The sequence below is a fragment of the Rhipicephalus microplus genome, chromosome 10 (genome assembly GCF_043290135.1).
Source record: "Rhipicephalus microplus isolate Deutch F79 chromosome 10, USDA_Rmic, whole genome shotgun sequence".
NCBI lineage: Eukaryota > Metazoa > Arthropoda > Arachnida > Ixodida > Ixodidae > Rhipicephalus > Rhipicephalus microplus.
In genome coordinates, this window is record NC_134709.1 from 36,764,736 (window position 1) to 36,784,877 (window position 20,142).

At 44.8% G+C, this 20,142-nt stretch overlaps 1 protein-coding gene across 1 annotated transcript in view; it reads left to right on the forward strand.

The window, feature by feature from the left end:
* Nucleotides 1–20,142, forward strand: part of LOC119180705 (sodium-coupled monocarboxylate transporter 2) — a 41,574-nt gene that overhangs the window by 12,104 nt on the left and 9,328 nt on the right. The window contains exons 6-12 of the mRNA XM_037431835.2: nucleotides 584–741; nucleotides 1,468–1,608; nucleotides 4,674–4,803; nucleotides 9,691–9,779; nucleotides 12,247–12,356; nucleotides 13,628–13,695; nucleotides 16,790–16,876. Of these exons, the coding sequence (XP_037287732.2) occupies nucleotides 584–741; nucleotides 1,468–1,608; nucleotides 4,674–4,803; nucleotides 9,691–9,779; nucleotides 12,247–12,356; nucleotides 13,628–13,695; nucleotides 16,790–16,876 (783 nt within the window). The remainder of the gene's footprint in view (nucleotides 1–583; nucleotides 742–1,467; nucleotides 1,609–4,673; nucleotides 4,804–9,690; nucleotides 9,780–12,246; nucleotides 12,357–13,627; nucleotides 13,696–16,789; nucleotides 16,877–20,142) is intronic.

Sequence of the window (20,142 nt, forward strand, 5' to 3'; positions counted from 1 at the left end):
CTCCTCGACTCGACTTTCACCTTTCACTTGACAGAGTTGAGCACTGCGCCACAGCTCGGCTCAAAATGGCGCTGTGCTACTCAAGAATCGCAGCAGATTATCGCTGATATGCAGTGAATTGCCACGGCTAGAGACGGCGCTACCATCGGCTTTCTCAAGTCAAGGTGAAACGTTGAGTGAAAGGACGTTCTAGAATACGGGGGTAATGATTGATATGTAGGGTTTAACGTCCCAAAACCACCATATGATTATGAGAGACGCCGTAGTGGAGGGCTCCCAAAATTTCGACCACCTGGGGTTCTTTAACGTGCACCCAAATCTGAGCACACGGGCCTCCTTCATTTCCGCCTCCATCGGAAATGCAGCCGCCACAGCCGGGATTTGATCCCGCGACCTGTGGGTCAGCAGCCGAGTACCTTAACCACTAGACCACTGTGGTGGGGCTGAATACGGGGGTAAGCGCCCGCAGTTGAGTAAAGCGAAAAGAGGATTCAATGCAATGCTTGCACGTGACCTACAGCAGCACTGTTCGAGTGGCAACAAGCGACATCGTCCTAGCTGTGCGCCTCGTGTTTACTTGCAGGGAGGCTTGCGCAGTGTCGTGTGGGCCGACTGCGTGCAGGCGATCATCATGACAGCCTCGCCGTTCACGATAATCGGGAAGATACTCTACGATTCGGCGCTCGGCACCACACCGCCTAGGCCTCTCGGCGACTGGAACTACTCGGCGAACATTTTACGGTTGACTGTGCTTCTTCTATGACACCTTCGATTTTTTTTTTTTGCTTCTTTCTCCTAATACACGTGCACTCTAAAGAAAGAGCGAGTAAAAAGGGTGTCTTTTTGTCCCACGACAATAATCGTCATCTATATTGCGTTCCATCCTTGCGCTATCGCCCCGCGCCCGGTATATTCCGGTCACGATCAACATGCCCATTATCAGGGTTACATTGCATTCTCGATAGGAAAGTGGCCAGCGCCAAGTTTTCGAGAAAGGAAGCGCACGCAAGCCTGATGACGATTATTGTTGTGGGACAAAACGATGCCCTTTTTACTCGATATTTCTTAAGAGTGTGAATGTTATCTTCAGCTAGTCATTGTGAGTTGGAACAGTAGTAGGTCAAATTGTTAATTTGGGTACTTTACGGGCCTGATAAAGGCTGTAAACCTATAATAATAATAATAATAATAATAATAATAATAATAATAATAATAATAATAATAATAATAATAATAATAATAATAATAATAATAATAATAATAATAATAACGCTATGAATATTAATAACAATGACTGGTGCAATATTTCGCTTGACATCATTGAATAGAACTGCTAACCTTCATTGTTCATTGTACGTAAAATGACCAACTGTCAGCATCCCATTTCAAGTTAAACCTGCAAAATTAGGGAAGTATCTGAAGGGTAACACCTGCCCATATCTTATCGTCTATTTTCTTTTCCGACAGAACAGAATTAGATTTCACAACTGACGAAACCGTGTGGGCTGCCTCTATAGGGGCGTTCCCCGTTCAACTTATGCGACTTGGCTTGGATCAAATGATCACACAGAGATTCTTGGCAGCGAGGTCGCTCACGCAAGCAAGAACGTAAGTTTTCTTCTCTTGTTCATGGCAGCTCTACGCAAAAAATTTCTGATGTTGTGCTATCATCTAGATAAATACGCAGCTACTTTGTAAATTCGGAGCACTTTAAGGGAATGGGGTTGCCGTTCAACCATTTTCACATGTCGCATGGTGACGATGCCAACCCTGTGCTCAGTAGTGGCCCAAAACAAAAGAGTTTACAATGTGCAGCACCGGTATAAAACTATTTGAAAAGGTCAAGAGTAGTGTAATCGAGAAAAATAACCAAAAAGGAGTATTAGTATTAAACCTAAGTGGATAATAACATTTCGGAAACATTCGACTCACACCAACGCTGCACAAGAGAGGGCACCACAGCCCCGACCACCACACGATTGGTCCACTGTCACAGGCCAGGGTGCCTCCATGCGCTCGTCCGCCTTCTACTGGCACGCGCATCAAGGCGTTGTACAGTGTCAATTTTTAGGAAAAAGAACACGAGAGCGCGTGGCCTTCGCACTCCGGCGGTTGCTGGCAGCGCATTCAAGCGGGAGCGAGAACAACCACACTATCTCTTCGCGTCATCTCGCGGTGAGCAAAACAACCATTCGTTGCTGATATGGAACCAGCGGCAAGATTGCGACCCCCTCTCCCTTCAAGACGATGACGCGAGAGCTGGTAATCGCCTTAAATGGGGAGGGGTTGCAAGCTTGCCGGTCTATATCAGGAACGAATGCTTGTTTTGCTCGCCGCGAGATGACGCGAAAAGAGAATGTGGTTGCTATCGCTCCCGCTTGAACGCGCTGCCAGCAGCCGCCGGAGTGCGAAGGCCACGCGCTCTCGTGTTCCCTTTCATAAAAATTGACACCGTACCACCGGCGCTTCTCTGGCGCCTTCTTCGCTACACGTGAAGGGGAAAAAACAACCTGACGGAATTCGCTGTGTAGGAGACGCGCATCTCAGTTGCCGTAACAAGCATGACGTTTATAAAACGCAACACAAAAGTAGCGCGCACGTCGCACATCAACTTTCCGAGTCTCCCTAGCACGGTTTTACTTGTGCAAGGGAAACCCTATACATGCTTGCTTCAAACGCTGATGGCATGGACGCTTTTGCTGAAGGAAGCAGTGGAAAATCTACGATCAGATATCGCTGGTTTCACTGTGGTGTATCTGCAATTAGCGCAGGATATCGAAATGAACCAACTCCTACAAAAGCATTAGTTCCTCTTTATAGCGGAAAAGAATACGTGTATTGAAGAATCAGAACACCATTAAATTCCCGTACTTGTTTAGTCGTGACGTCCGCTTCTTGTCTTTTTTTTTTAATCAGAAGGCCTCTTACTATGTGTCGCCTCTCATTACTGAGTTGATTCATTCATTCACTTGGGGCCGTGGCACCATAGCGGCCACTTGCCTGTCGCGATCGAATCCTATTATTATCTTCATCATCATCAAAGCAATTTACTTTCCCCATAATGGCCTCTGCCAGAGTATTACATTCAAGCGTTAATTGTGACAGTGATGGAGCGAAAGAACGACGACAATAATAACAAAATACGTGGACTAGTCCGGCTGCTGACTCCTTTAAAAAATTAATTAACACACATGCTGTGTATAACGCATTCTGTGTACGACAATAATATATATAAGAAAGAGTTGAGTGCTTGTGATGTTTTTCATGCGGAAATTATGCAACGCTTCTGCCAATTCAACTCAACCTGGCAGTTACTCGGCTAAGCTAGGTGAATAACTTAATTCAACTGCTGTGTTACAGTAGCTATTTCAGTCATACGCAAGCTGTTTTACCTTTTAGTTGTTTTCAGTGAGCTCATCCAACTATCAATTTTCTGGCAGTACCTCCACATCTTTTGTAGAAACCATTCAATACGTCTTACATAGCTCTAACTTCTCTCTGGTCGTCATGAAGGACGTAGATTGCAATGCGATTTCATCACAATGCCCGCAATAACTTTTCGACATTATGATAAAGGGAAAGACGAGAGACTGCGTGAATAAGCTGCATGATTGTCGTCGGTTTTCGAGTCACCGGTTTTAAAGGGCTCGCGCGCTCGCATCCTCGCGACTACGTCCATTTCGTTCTCGTCGCTTCGTAGGCAGGGCAACACGTGACAAGTTCCTACGATAAGCGTTACTCACGAATACCGATACGTTCCGAAGCCCCATTCACCTGCCTGCTCTCAACCCCGTTGAAGGTACGCCTGATAGCCACACGTCTGCCATTCATGAGAGTTAGGCATTTGACTCACAGCAGCGGCCACTATGTCATAAAGGGGCAGGTGGTTAACGTGCCCGACCATGCTGCCTTCGACTCTACCTTCCTACAGAAATGGTATCGCGAAGAAACGCCCCATGCCCCTCCAAGCGATCTCCTCTATAGCATCATTCACTCTGTGGATATGACGGGTAGGTAGGTAATAAACTTTATCAGGATCCAAAGAGGAATTACTGGCCCGGGCTATAGGCCTCCAGGAGCTGTCTTCCAGTGAGCATCTTGCGATGTCTTCGGCGATAGCCCTGGCTCGCTGGACAGCCCACATTTGGTCCACTGCACATGGGCTGAGAAGGGCGGCTCGCCATCGCTCAGCCAGTCGTCCTGGGGTACACTCACTCTCGTCCGAGTAGTGGCTGCGAACACTGCACTCACACTGCCTAAGTATGTGCGCCATGTCAGCTGACTCGTGCCCGCACCACGGACAGCCGGGTGACGGGTGGAGCGAAGGACACAGTCTATGAAGGTGTCGGGGATTCTCAAATGTGTCGGTCTGCAGACGCCTCAGATGAGACGCCTGAGACCTTTCTGGCTGCATGTGGCGTGGTGGGTAAGGTCATCGCGTTTTTCTGTAAGGGTTAAGGATCTCGTGGAAGGTAACCACGAGATCCTGTATTTTTGTTTTGGTTATTTCACGGGGAACGCAATGAATAGAGGTCAACGTATATTCGTGCTCGACCTATTTTCGAGTAAGTAAGGTACGTTGCCGTGTACAGTGTGTTGTGCAAAAAGGTAGAGAATCGTAATAAACAGGCAGCGATTGGTTCATAGCGCGTACTTCCTTTTCTCTTCATCAGAGTAGCACTCGGAGGAGTCAGTCTGCTCTCGTTCTGCTACGTTCTGCACGCTCTGACAGGCCTTGCCATGGTGTACTGGTACAGAGACTGCGATCCGGTCCTCTCGAGCTCCATACCCCGTTACGACCAGGTAATTTAATGTTCTACTTTGCCATCACAGCTGCATAAAAATCGTACAACTATAGAGTACAACATCAGGAGTAAACGAAGTGAAAGTTTCATTTCGGTGACACAGCAGTGCACAGCGTCAAAAAAAAAAAAAACTCAACACGTGAATTGAGCGTCTCGGGCGATGTTCTGACAATGCACTTTGAAAAAGCACGCTTTCAGGGTGTTAAATAAAACCAACTGGTCGACTAGTTGGTACTGCGCATCGTTAGCTTCAGCGCAAGGAAACACAACGACGCCGAGGAAGACACTGCACTGTGCTTATGTGTATTGCTCTGCGTCCCCATGTTTCATCGCGCTGACGTTACGGTATTTAAGATGTATTCAAGATTCAATGAGTTCACTTGCGCTTCCTTTCTTGAGAACTCCGTTCTTAACACTTTAACATCGATACCGCTCACACTGTTCATGATCACATTGTTCGGGATACAAAAGTACCGGGCCTGCAGTGATAACGCATATATAGGCAAGACACGCGAAATGCAATGTTCCTTCTATAGAAAATACAGGTTCTTCAAATGCGAAGCGCGTTATGCTCGTGTTTAATCCGGTGTGTGGCGTGGCCACCATTACTGCACACGCACACCCACTCTCTCCTCTCTCGCCTCGCAACGCCGACTGCGTCTCAATCAATAACCCAATCAATTAATCAATAAATCAATCAATTCATCAATCACGTTTTCTTTATTTTCACACTGAAAGAGAAGTGACAGGACTAAAAGCTAATACAGAATACGCGCAACACACTTAAAACAAAATAACACGCAATACAAAATAAAATTCCAATAAAAAAACAGGAAGCTTGCATGCATATATACATATTTATGTACGCACAACGAAATGTGCATGTATGAATGAAAATGGGGATTACGCGGATATACACTTCCATACCTGATACACAAGTATATATACACAGGTCTATATACGCACAGGTATATGCTCTTTGATGTTGTGTTCAACGCAATCTCTACACGAGGAAAAAAAAGAAAAACAGAAAAGAATATGCACAAAATGCATATTTTCTCTCTGGCACGACTGACAATACAGTCTTATTGCTTGATTAGAATTGCACAGATAGTCCCGATTCTGCCTTTGTAAGTTTATTAGGTAGAATTGGCACAGTGTGTTTCAATTATTGTTCGTCACATTTATTTAGAGGTGTAGAGGCGTGCCATTTTTCCTATGCCTAGTATGACGAATACTGTGGTGTACATTCAAATAAGCCAGCGAAAATGTAATAAATTTATTGGACTATTAATATGACTTGTAGGTTGAAACTAAGCGATAATCGTAAAAAATACAGGTAGAATACGAAACTTTACGAACAGATCTTTCACAAAAAATGAGCGTGGAACATTGACAATGCAGCACAGAGTTTTTTTTTTTTGAAACTGGGGCAGTTTTGTTGAATTTTTTTGTGATTGTGCCCCAAACAAGAGTGCAGTATTGTAGTATCCAAAATACTAGAGCACTGTAAAGCACGTATTTAATGTTAACTGGAAAAAAGCATTTTAAGCGAGCTATGGTTCCTATAGCAGAAGAGAGCTTTTTTACGAAGGTGTTCGACGTGACCGTCCCAACTTAGGTATTTAGAAAACGTGACACCTAATATGAAGACTGCGTTAACGATTTCTAAATCATCCAGAACTATCTTCAATTTTATTGGACTTTGTAATTGTTTACCTTTTTGCATATAAACCACAAATTTTGTCTTGCTGGCACTTATTCGCAAGCAACTCACTTCAGCCCATTCTTTAAATTTTCTGAAAGTTATGTGCACATGATGGTCAAGCTCAGTTTCAGATATAGTGGTAACAAACTTTGCTGTATCACCCGCACAGGAGATCAATTTTTTCCTGTTTTGAACTGTTATAAATTATAAACAGGAGTGGCCCAAGTTCCCTGCGCAACTCCGAATCTTACAGCCTGTAAAATGAACTTTTTTTTCTTTTCCTAGCTCAACATGTTGCGCTCGATGCGATAAGCAGGATTCGAAGAGCTCTAAAGCTAGACCACGGATACCATAAGCGTGTAGCTTAGGGAGCAAGATTTTATGATTCGCAGAATCAAATGCTTTAGATAAATTGATGTACATTCCCATAATTACTTTTTATGTTTAAAATCTCGTAAGATTGTTTATTTTTTAGCTAAAAAGCAGCCTTGGTGGAATGTTGCTTCTTAAAGCCATGTTGATGATCAGACAATAAATCACTATTGTCTAGATATGATAACATTTCAGCGTGAATAATCTTCTCAATGCCTTTCGAGAATTCTGGCAGAATTGAAATTGGGCTATATGTAGTTGAAACATTTTTATCAGTTTTTTTAAATCGGCTGTACTCGAAATGTTTGCATGTCTTTAGAAAATTGGCCAGATGATCGAATCAGGTTATAAATGTGAGTGAGAACAGGAGAAATAATGTCGATTACATGGTCATGTTTGAAAACCATGAGTGTCCTGCGACTTACTTTTTTTGACCGAACTTATTGAAGGAAAAACTTCTGCGCACTTATTGAGACTAAAGAAGAATTCTCCACTTTTTTTGTGAGGGCATCAGAGCTTCTGCTGAGTAAATTATTGTCAGGGTTTGCCTGCTTAGCGAAAAAATATGGTTAAAAACATCTGCCAGTGTTGCGTCAGATAACAGCTCATCTTGCTGGTGAAAGGTATAAGGAATAAGATTAGATTTAGCTGGGCTTAGCAGTGCGTTAAATTTTGTTCATATCACGTTGGACCGCGTAGCCACATGTTCTGAAAACAGATTGTGTACATATATGTTTCTCGCTGTTGTTAGTTTACTAGTAAGTTGACTTCGATATGTCTTATATTTTTCTAAACTACCTGCGTTTTTGTGTTCAATAAAACTGGCGTACAGGTTATTCTTATGCTTGATCATGTTTAATAATTCCTAAGTAACCCAAGCTCCAGACGGCTTTCTTAACTTTTTCATGGGCCTTACTAATGGTACATATTTTAAGATGGTGTTATGAAAGAGGAATACGCTATGTCGCTACTGTTTGAACTAAAAACATTATTTCACTGTTGCAAACTAGCAGAGTTGCGAAATTAACCTAGATAGTATTGTGTGTTGTATTGACGTAGCATGTAGGTGCCTTCTTTTTCATCGAACGACAGGTGGTGGTGATCAAAATAAATATACCTAAATGGTGGCTAATAGCTGTATATATAACATACGCTATTACATCATCAAAGTAAGCATTTGAAATAAAGAGGTCCAACAGCGTCGCAGTTTCTTGAGTGACTCGTGTCGGTGCTGTAATTACATTCCTCTAACTGTTCGCGATCAACAGATCTTGTAATTCTTCCCTGAAATGCATGTGCTCAAGTATTCCACATTGCAGTCCCCTCCGAAAAGAAAGCTTGAAATTTTCTTTTGCAACAAGACTGAAGAGTAAGTACACAGGGGAAGTTCCGAAACAGATTAAAATCACCAGAAGGTGGACGGTATAGAAAACGCACAAAAAAAGTTCTCGTGGTTGCGCATTGTCAGTGCTTCAATATCTGAGCTGATAATGCAGAGCTCACCCCAGCTTCACAGGTGATGGCCAAAATCACAGAGATCGCCACGCCCCCTCCGCATTTGCTTTCACGATTTTAATAAAAGCACTGATATCCTGGAAGTGAAAACGTTTGAGACGCACTAGTGTACCACGTTTCTGTTAGCGTTATTGCCTTAAAAGATAGATTTATGCTCTCCGGGATGCCGCAGGTCGCGGGATCGAATCCCGGCTGCGGCGGCTGCATTTCCGATGGAAGCGGAAATGTTTTAGGCACGTGTGCTCAGATTTGGGTGCACGTTAAAGAACCCCAGGTGGTCGAAATGTCCGGAGCCCTCCACTACGGCGTCTCTCGTAATCACATGGGGGTTTTGGGACGTTAACCACCACATATCAATCAATCTCCGGGATGATTTCCAGATCTGTTTTATTCCTCCCTAAATAACGAACGTTCTGGCGAGAAAATTACAGAAATCGTCTTTTCACTTTGACTAAGGCAATAAGGTCATATGAAACACAAAAACAATGCAACAAACACGAAATGACGTATTCCTATACAATCTCAGTTCTGTCCATCAAACTCTTTGTGATTACCACAATCATCTCAGCTTATTTTTGGAGAAGTGTTTTGCCACTTCTTGTCCACGCACACTGCCACTTGCACTAGTCCCTCTTTTCTATTCGCAGCACCGAATAGCCGCTTCACGGAAGGCCATGAATGCTCTTAATAAAAACAGACACGTTCTATTGAAATCCTAAGTCATTCAAAGACAGCCTCTGTTTTCTATCCTTCTCAAGAAATTATTCTCGTGACGATCTGCACGCAAAATGAATGACAATGTTTGGGGGCGGTGGTATAATGCCTGTTGTTTTAACGCCGCGACAGGCTTCAATATCAGAGTCTTCAATGAGCACGCCAACTCCTTGTCCTATATTTTCTTGATGTTTTCCTTACGCGTTGTCAGTAGAACCTTACACGCTGGGCAACCAAGCCCTGTGGTCAAGTCGCGCATGTGCCATCGTCACAAGGTGCAACGGCGACTGCGCAAACGTACGTCCATGCACCTCAGGTTCAGATGCTGCGTCAAAGTACCCAAGGCAGCCATGAAATGAGATAGTTCTTGCCCGGCGTCTTGGCTATAGCCACCACTCGGAGTAAAGCATTGTTGCGAGTGGGTTCTCCTATTCTTCCATTCTCGCTAAAGATGTGCGCAATGCTCCGCAAGTGACATATAGTGCAAGAATGCTCGCACGCATTCCTAAAGTAAGCTATGTAATGATGCGTGCACGTTACCTGAAAAAAATAAACTCTGCGTTTTCTGGCCTATAGATCGTGCCGTATTACATCAACAGAAGTGCAAGCTCCATCGATGGTTTTAGAGGCCTGTTCTTGGCTGGAATCGTCAGCGCATCAATAAGGTAACCGCGGCTTCACAGAGTAGGCTGTGTTTTCACTTTCTTAACATTTTGGTGGTATTGTATTTTGATGATGATAACTAATTGTTTTTTTTGAGTAGATGTTTAATAAATGCGAATTTTCCAAGAATTTCTTTGTGTGCTTGAGGAACTTTGAGTGACTATCTATCTATCTATCTATCTATCTATCTATCTATCTATCTATCTATCTATCTATCTATCTATCTATCTATCTATCTATCTATCTATCTATCTATCTATCTATCTGCCTACGTCTAGGTGCTCTCGTGGTCACGCGTTTAACTTGGGCAAACCGAAATTAGTATGGGAGGGTAATATATCTTGACGCATATGACTAGCTGGTCATGACATGAATAATCTAACAATCAGGTCACGTACATCGCCGGAACGTTTCCGCCAGACGTGTGGCACATACCCACCCGTAGGTATGAGCCATAGGTATGCGCCATGGCTGAGTGATAGTTTATATCTACCCAGGAACGGTGAGAAAAGGCATAGGTAATTTTAACACGTGAGCGTTAAGAAATGCATCAGCAACAGTAAGCCGGCATATGCAAACACAAAGTGTGAGCGTCTCAGCTGTAATCAAACCCCAGCATTCCGCGTGGTAATCAAGTATGGTACCACAGAGCCACGCCAGGTCTCTGAACTACTTTTCAAACAGACGTTGAGTTCGTGAAATCTCAATTGTGGTTGCAGCATTGGCTGTCTGATTTTATGAAGATTACATATCTTCTGCGATGCAGCTTAACGTTGGATTAGCGTCGTTCGTACATAAGCGCCATACTATGAAGTTCGTTTGTGTAGTAGTGTCCAGGGCTACCACCCTCGCGAGCACCAGCGGTTCATATCAGGTCACGCCTCTGGTGGTGCTAATGCCCATGTTGCTGTTGCCATCGTTACGCAGCTGTAAACAAGTGGTTATATAAAACATATGCGGCTTTTTATCGTGTGATTGTGCGTGCATTTGTACATATCTTTAGGGTCACTTAATAACGTTTCGCTCAATTAAAAATTTACAACATGGTCACCTTCCATCCGCATACTTTTTATAGCATCAATTCCCAAGGTACGTGAGATCCGCCAAATTTTTACGCTACTGTTGAGAGGTTGAGAGCTGTTTTCTATTATGGGCTAAAACTGAGCTCGGAGTTAAAGCTGAAGCAAACAGGAAGTTCAACAAAGTATACCGATTTAGGTTTGTTGGTATGGCATACACCGATTTTTCTTTTTCACCTTTTAGCACATGGTTTTCAAGGAGACCAATAGAGATTGAACATACATGCACGCAAAGGCAAGCACATTTTTGCTACAGACTCCTTTTTTGTAGAGCCTTCGTCATTCTTCAGGACAGACAAACAGATGATGATGTGAATGATGATGAAGGACATAGCATCGCGATATGACAAACGTAGTAATTCTATGAGTGTTTGCTTTCTCAACCAGTGATCTCTACTAGGGTCAGTATATTTTCAACGCTAGTATACCTACTGATCGTATAGTGGACGTCCAAATAAGTATTTGTACGTAATGTATTCAGCCCCGTCCATTCACCATATGACCCCTGCACGAAGTGTGAACTGCAGATATGTATACTCCACACAAATGAAAATCTTCCGTGCATTCGTGGCAGTAGCATTCACAAGACGTTTCCCCGATGCTCTTGCTCTCAGGCTGCGGATGATGCAATGAATGGCAGAACATTTGTCTAACTACATGAATCAATTTGTGATCTCAAAACGTTCTCTCGGGACCTTTGCTGGATCCCTTTCATCGGCGTGCCATCCGAAAGGCACTAATCGAATTCTTACAGGAGCACAGTCGTGCGTAATGCATTGGAAGGAAAGGGCGTCAACCCGTCGGCCACTTTGGATCAGGCGCTGTGGTACTCTGCTGCTGACCAGAACATGATGCGTTTGATCCCGGCCAGGGGCGAAATGATTGAGGCCCGCGTGCTGTTCGATGTCATTGCACGCCAAAGAACGCCAGGTAGTCCAAATTTAGGGAGCCCTTCATTGTGGCATCTCTCGTAATCCCGTCGTGGTTTTGGGACGAAAAGCCCCAGAAATTGCTCCGCCGCGGTGGTCTAGTGGCTATGGCACTCGGCTGCTGACCCGCAGGGTCGCGGAATCGAATCTCGGCTGTGGTGGCTGCATTTCCGATGCAGGCGGAAATGCTGTAGGCACGAGTGCTTAGATTTGGCTCCACTTTGAAGAACGCCAGGTGGTCGAAATGTTCGGAGCCCTCCACTACTGCGGCTCTCCTAATCATATGGTGGTTTTGGCCCGTTAAACCCCACATATCAATCAATATACAAAGCTAATTTTCGGAACCTTCACGATGCAACTTGTTCGTTTTAGTTGGCCTCTATCCGTATCGCAATGTCGAGCGACAACATTAAATGACTCCCTTATTGGGCTGTTACAATATACATGACTTGTCATTACAGCACGGTGTCATCGGTTGTCAACTCTCACGCTGCCGTACTGTACGTGGACATCGTGTCACCGTACATTCGCATCTCCGAAAAGAAGTCGGGTGTTGTCATGGCTGCCCTTGGTAAGTTTCTCTTGCTCTTCTTCTCTGGTTATTCTCCTGGCTCAGTAGAAATATTTCAAGGAAAACTGCCAATGTCCGCATCTTGCCTGCCTCGACTACTGGCAAATTTCGTTCACAGTCTTTTCATGGCTGCCCTTGGTAAGTTTCTCTTACTCTTGTTCTCTGCTTATTCTCCTGGCTCAGTAGTAATATTTTAAGAAAAACTGCCAATATCAGTATCTTGCCTGCCTCGACTACTGGCCAACTTCTGTCCTGCGATGTACGCTAGAGGACAAGGCTAAGAGGAGCAGTTGGTGTCACTCCATTGGACAACACCCGTGCATGACTGGTTTAGTTAGCTTTTACAATGAGTAGGACATGTAATTCCTGTGGCCCATTGTTGTGATTTGGAATTAAGTCGTGCTGTGCTGTTTGGTAGATCAGTGTGACCCATTGAAGGACACTGCCATTCTTAAAATTTGGCACTCATCTCTCCTGCAACCTCTTTTCTCCCCTTTATCCCTTCCCCAGTGCAGGGTAGCAAACCGGATGTGCGTCTGGTTAACCTCCCTGCCTTTCCTTGCATCTTTATCTCTCTCTCTGGCACGCAGATTTCAGTAAGCGAAGTGAATGACATATTGCTTGGCATATCGACGTTTCCGTCGACTCTGCCGGATTGTCGAAGAGCGCTCCAGAGTGGAGGAAAGTTTTAGTATCGAGATATGTTTCATTAGGAAACGGGCAATCGACGACCACCCGTTTGACCCGCCAAGCCTAAAGTAAATCTACGTGAATTTCTCCGACAGGAGAACTTAGTTGAAGAAAAATGCACAATGAAGCCATGACGCTAATAAGACAGGGACCACAAAACGAGTACAGGACTGTTCGTCTCGAATTCAACTACCCGACCAGGGCGCATTTTTCTTTAAGAGAACGGACTTTTGGACTGGTTGATGTGTTACGTTCAATGAAGCCACAGCGCTGGTAAGACAGAGACGACAGAAAGAGTGCACTCTTTCTGTCGTCTTCTGCCAGGACCAAACCATTTGGTGTGGTTCTCAATTATCCATGCCATTACCTCTCGGCCACCTTGCAGCATTCCAAAGCATCGTTTAATTGCAATGTTCGCTGTCGCTATCGTTAGGAATTCGTGCGTGCTGGCGTTATTGCCAAGTGGCGAATACATTCAGTGCTATCTCGAGAAATCGTGACCTGTATTACGTCCCTTGCGTCTCTATAACGCCAATAAGAAAACCAAAAAGAGCTATCAATGGCGTTCATTTCTGTTCCAGCAACATCCAGTGGAACGGTTATGGTACTGCTTGGTCTGCTGATTTCTTATATTGGATCTGCCGCTAGGGTAAGTAATATTTCATTGCAAGTGAAGCATGCAAGAAAGTGTTTTGCTCTTCCATGCTACTTCGATTGAGAAAGTTATATTAAGAAACCGCCACATATATTTGAGTGAGCTGATTATGATTTCCGAATCTCGCATTGCCAAAGCAAGAGTAATGTGCATGTTGATGTTGTTTGTTGCTACAACTTCCCAAATGCAATACATTAGAAAGCTGCAATGTAGTTATTAAATTATAATGAAAAGAATCCTTCACTATCTAAAAAAATGGACATGTCCAGCCTTTTTTTGGGGGGGGGGGTCATAAAGTTAATAATAAACTGGTCGAAAAATCAAGTAAACGTTATCTGAGCGAGTAAATTAAGAAGCTTGCCCTTGGCAGCGCAACACTTGATAACACTGAAGCTGGTCGACCCAAGTATGAGATTTTACTGACTTATGTCACTCAGCTATGTCAAGGTTTACCCCCGAATGCAGAGATGTTACTTGGCTCGCGACTTCAACTTAACTTGAGCAAGTCGGCGCGAAGCAAGCAGCGGACTTCAAAACGCCCAAGTCAGCCTTCACGTTTCGTAGATGCTCAGGCTGACTTGCTTGGTCAAGTCAAGAACGAGCTTCAAAGCAGAAACACGCTGCTCGCCTGCTAACGAGGGTAATAATGAAGTTGTTCGCGTAAGGCACGCATTACACCAAAAAAAGACCATACGTTTTAAAATAACTATAAAAACGAAGGGCCACAAGCATATTCTTGCCATTTTACGGCTAACGAGCGGCACGTGGTCAACGTGGTGCCTGCCACGACAGCGATGCGCAGTGTTGCTTCTGTAAAGCGTTCGTTGCCCGCTGGTTTTAGTGGCCACCCAAATGCGGTGCGTTTCTCCATGGTTGCTTGTTTGGAGGAGAAACAAGCATCGCGTTGGGTTCTTTCGTCGTTTTTTTATTTTCTCAATCGAACGCCATGGCATGTATTTGTGCTGACCTGGCTCACGATGTGACGTGATTTTCACGGTATTTGCCTCTGTTCGCCTGTGTGCATGCCTGTAATGGGCTAGGTCGCAGTTATTATGAAAAAAAAAAACAAGTTCTGGGAACAAATGTGATTCGTATCCTTTTGTTGAGCTTGGTAAACAAGAGAAAAAGCGGGGGTCAGGACATTGCCCTCAGCAGAATTCTGTCTCGCGGGGTGCAGCAACGTATCGCTGCATGATGGTGACGCGGATTAAAAAACCCGTGATAGGGGCACCTCTTTTTTGTGTGTGTGTAATTTTACGTAGCGTTGTGCTACAAGCGATGCCTTTCTGAGCGAGAAACAGCGCCCCAGACGGGACGAAAGGATAGACGAGGCACACGGACACAGCACCGAGTCCATTTTTTTTTACCGAAAGAGACGGAAAGTGTCGTCGTGTTATAGAAAAACAGAAATAGCCTTTGCGGTTATGGAACACTTCGGCGTTGTAGACACCGGGGCTATTAATACGCACGTGTGTGTAGTCGACACAACCTGTCACGCAAGGGAACTCAGCCACTTCATAACAGTCCGCCGGCTGCGGAAAGCGCACCAGCATCGCGTACAGGTGCTTTGCGATGAGTAGCGTAACTTTTCCGACAGCATGGCACACTGTCGACTACGGAATGCGGACGAAAATTCCGGTGACTGGCTGGAATGTGCCAGCGCTGTAAAACCTGAGAGCCATCAGTAGCTGTAACACTGGATGCACGGGCTGTCTTCGGTTGTCCCCACTTTCACGGAGCGGCAACATAACGAGCAGCTGCCCCACGGCGTTCTTCATGAATCTGTACCTAGCGTGGAATTGTTGCTCGTCGTACAACTCCATCGGATACCTTGGTCACGTAAAGCGGTTCCAAGAATCTTCGGCAGGCAGTGCGCCTCAAAAAATGCTACGCTTATGGCGAGGCAAGCAAACTCAAAAGCGGCCACCTTTCACGCGACGTCTATTCGAGAGGTGGCCATGTTGGAATAACACGTCAAGTCACTTTCAAGCAAGCCCCGCAGCTGACTTGAAACTTGTCCTGACTTCGACTGAGCCAAGTCGCCTTCAAGTCATCCGCAAGTTCGAGAACGATTTATGGCGACCGGCAAGACGGTCTTGAGTCAAGAACGAGTCAAGTACGAGTCAAGTAACATCTCTGCATTCGGGGGTTAGGCTTGGTTTCATCGAGAGTATTGTTGAAACGTTCGCCCTGTTTTGCATTCTACCGGGACAGCTTAATGCTCTCGCATAGTAGAGTACAGCGTATTCTAAATCGTGCCGCTGTCTGTCTCCTTCTTTTCTTGTCCCTCGTTATTGGCGCTGTTTTTTATGTGAATCATGTCGTACCAACTCGCCCAAGCAACCACGCTAGCTGAGTCGTCGAACATTTTTTTTTCTAAACACACATGGCTTACGGATCGACCGCCTTCACCGTTACAAGTACTGGGCGGCCGAGTGCAAGCTCATTCATTTAATCTTGGCGCAGTTATACACACGGCTTCTCCGCAGCTGTTGCTATGGCGCATGCGTGACTTGGCATGACGTCACGCCAGCTGACGCGGTTACGAGGCGAGGCCAGGAGGGGCGCAGTTGTGGCGTCAGTGGTTGATAGGCGATGGCGCGGCAAGGCTTTTTGCAGACGACAAGCATTTTTGTGCCGTATCCTGAAAAGTTTACTGTTGAAATTATCGTACTGTAGCACCTGTGAACACCTGAAACCTTGTAGCAATGTATAAAAAAACAATTCATCACATTAACGTAACCGCATTTGAATAAGAATATTCAGGCAGGATGGTAGCATAGATTTCAAAAGAAGACGCAAAATGAAAGGCACTTTTCTAGAACAAACTTACCAGTCTTACAAAAGTTATTGCGTAGTGTTAATTTTGCTCGTTTTGTTTTATTTAGTTTTACCTATAGCTCCATTAGATCGCCTCTAATTACCTCAAGAAAACTTGACAACGCCAAGTCAGTATTGTGGTTTTTTTTCCTTTTTCCGTCCCGTCAAGAAAACTTGACAACGCCAAGTCAGTTTTGTGGTTCTATTTAACCTTCTTCCGTTCCGATGCAGAAACTTACTTCTCTTTTATGTTTGTTGTACTTCGCAGTTTTTCATCGCTCTGAACTCTGCAGCGGCGGGACCATTTGCGGGAATCGTTATGCTTGCATTTTTCTTTCCTTGGGCTAACGCGAAGGTGCGTAAGACCTTGCGAACGTGGTGCGTAAGTATTTTGCAAGGAATATGTAAAGTGTGTTTGTGCACCCGAAATAAGGCGTAGAGCCGCACAGCCATCATATCGGCATCGTCGCATGGCGGAAGGAGTGTTTGGCCTCACCGAGGAGGACGAATCAGGCTACATTACACAGTAGGCGACGCGCGTACGATTTATTCCGGAGAAGAAGCACTAGAATGCTTCCTCACTTAACAGGATGTCCACTGCTTCTTCACTTAATGCTTCTTCACTTAATGCTTCTTCACTTAATGCTCCTTCACTTAATGCTTCTTCACTTAATGCTTCCTCACTTGACAGGACTTAACAGGATTTAACAGGATGTCGACCGACTACGAGAACACGCGAAGGAGCTTGTGTGTTTAGAAGAAGTGGTTAACGATTTTGGGTACTTAGTACTCTACTATGGGGGAGCTCATCAACAGAAGCTGAACGCGATAAGTGTAAGACGCAACGGTTACCGAAGCTGACCTCCGTATTCACAAACGCTTCTCGACTCGACTTTCACCCTTCGCTTGACGGAGTTTAGCACTGCGCCACCACTCGGCTGAAAATGACGCTGCGCTGCTCAGGAATCGCAGCAAACTATCGCTGAAGTGCAGTCACTTGCCGTACCTAGAGATGGCGCTCCCATCGGCTTTCTCAAATGAAGGCGAAGCCAACGTTGGTTGAGAAAAAGTAGTTAACGATTTAGAGCACTAGGTGCTCTACTATGGGAGGGCTGTGTGCCGTCCCTGCAATAGTTAGTAACCCGAAGTGAACATTGGTACTTCGCGACCATTGTCACTGGATGTATTTTATAGTGAAGGGAGATTCTAGAATACGGGGATGAGTGTCGGGAGCCATTGAGTAGACCTACTGAGTAGTCCGAGCCCAAAGCCCTCAAAATCGAGAAGGGTGTTGACTGCCCACTTCGGTAGTTATCACCCACAAAATTGGCCGAAGAGATGCATCGTCACTGTTTCATCAGTTTTCAATGTGCTGTGCAAATTTCTGTATATTTATGTGCTTTTTTCTACCATTCAACGCACGTGTGTTTTTGCGTAATTCTGGTTTGTTATACACGCATTTGTGAAACATGCTTTTCAAATTGCTTGTCAATCTCCGCATTTTAGTTTCTTATCATAGCTCGCGCTTTGTTATGCCTCATTTGCAAGCAACTTCCATACCTCTCCTGCCCTTCCCTTGCTATGTCTCGTAATGAGACGGGAGTACATGTAAATAAATAAATAAATGAATAAATAAAACTGAGTCACCACCGCGTTGGAACCTATTAGGTTGAACATATATGACACCTTCGCGTAACTATTCTAAAACCGAGGCGGAATATTTTTTTCTTGTTTGTTTCAGGCAAAGCTTGTATTGGCTGCATGATCTGTATTGCTGGTGGTGTTAAAAAAAAACTCCGTAAACCCCCCTCCTGCTCCACCCCCCCCCCCCCACACACACACAAAGACTTCACTCACAGCTGGCCTGGCGTGCACGCAGCACAAAAAATAATAAGAAAACAGAATAGATTTCCTCGCAAGGCTGAGTTTCAAACCCGGGTCCTCCACCCCTCCCTCCCTCCGGGGTCCGAAAGTCCTTGAACACGACCATTGTTGCCCAATGTAAACTGAACTGAACCACGTGAATGTATCATTGTTCGCGAGGGCTTCCGATGCGATCGTTTTGACGTCACAGATATAGGATTCGTAGTTGTGGAATACGGCAGCTTTGCTTTCGCGACACAACTTGCATCGTCCCCCATGGCTGCACCGGTTCTTAGTCGCGATTTTGCGATGCAAAGTAGACTCGAAAGTGCCGCCGGGGGCACCGATTCGTAGTTTGCTTGCCCGTGTTATCAGGTCTTACTGCATCTTTGAGCACTGAGCTTCAAAACAAGGGGAAGCACACACACAGTGTCCACCGCAATAGAGCAGAGAAGGCGGTTTTCTGGCAGGCAACACAACCCGGCACCCTGAGTGACGTTATCCCGTATGTGGCGACACTATATATCCTCGTGGTTAATGCTGACAACGCAAAAATTCAATGCAGAAGCAGTGCCTCTTGCCGCGAGTGCCTCATTACGGCATTTAGTGTAAGGCCGTCGCAAGGCCGACGTAAGGGCCGACGTAAAGAGTTTCACAATCCCAGAAAATTTTTACTTCAAACAAATTGAATCATCAAGCCACGTTTCAGTGATCACGTGATGGTCATTTTGGTAGACCATTCAACAAGATGAAGAACTCAGCAAAGAATATGAAAGACGCCATGCCGATTCCGCGCGAGAACTGCGTTCTGTAGACGGCTGCTACCTATCAAAAAAGAAAGAAAGAAAGAAAGAAGGAAAGAAAGAAAGAAAGAAAGAAAGAAAGAAGGAAAGAAGGAAAGAAAGAAAGAGAGAGAGAAAGAAAGAACCTCACTTAACTAGAATATAAAAACATTACAGGTTAATGCAAGGATTAAAGAAATTCTCGGGCACCTTCACGTCATCATAATCATCATCAGCCTGACTACGTCCACTGCAGGACGAAGGCCTCTCCCATGTTCCGCCAGTTAACCAGGTCCTGTGCTTGCTGCTGCCAATTTATACCTGCAAACTTCTTAATCTCATCTGCCCACCTAACCTTCTGTCTCCCCCTAACTCGCTTGCCTTCTCTGGGAATCCAGTTAGTTACCCTTATTGACCAGCGGCTATCCTGTCTATGCGCCACATGCCCGGCCCATGTTCATTTTCTCCCCCCTCCCACATTCACGTAAGTTTTGTTAAAACAAGGAGCATTTTAATCGTTCTTGTGTCATGAACTACACGCATTCTATTGATCTATTTAAAGCACATGCGAGCACCAAGAATCGCTCAAATGGCCTCCAAAGCAAACAGGAAACGTGAGGCAAGCATTTTCGGTTTAGCTGTCGTCTTAAGTGATATCTCGTCAAAGCATAGATGTAAAGTGCAGATGCAGATTACAAAAATTGTGCATTTCATAGGTACTCAAGATATTAGAAAAAAAAATTCTGCCATGGAAACTCAATAGTGGTACCCGGGCTAACTGAGGCCTGCTTTGGGATTTCTCAGAGCTACAAGGTACATGTATTCACACGCTTGTATTGTATTATCAGCGTTTGCGTGTCCGAACGGCTTTAAGGGCCTGTGATCAGCTTGTGCGAGGCTCACAGGACGGCTTTATGCTTTCCCATAGTAGAGTACCAAGTACTCGAAATCGTTAAACAATTTTTCTACGCACACA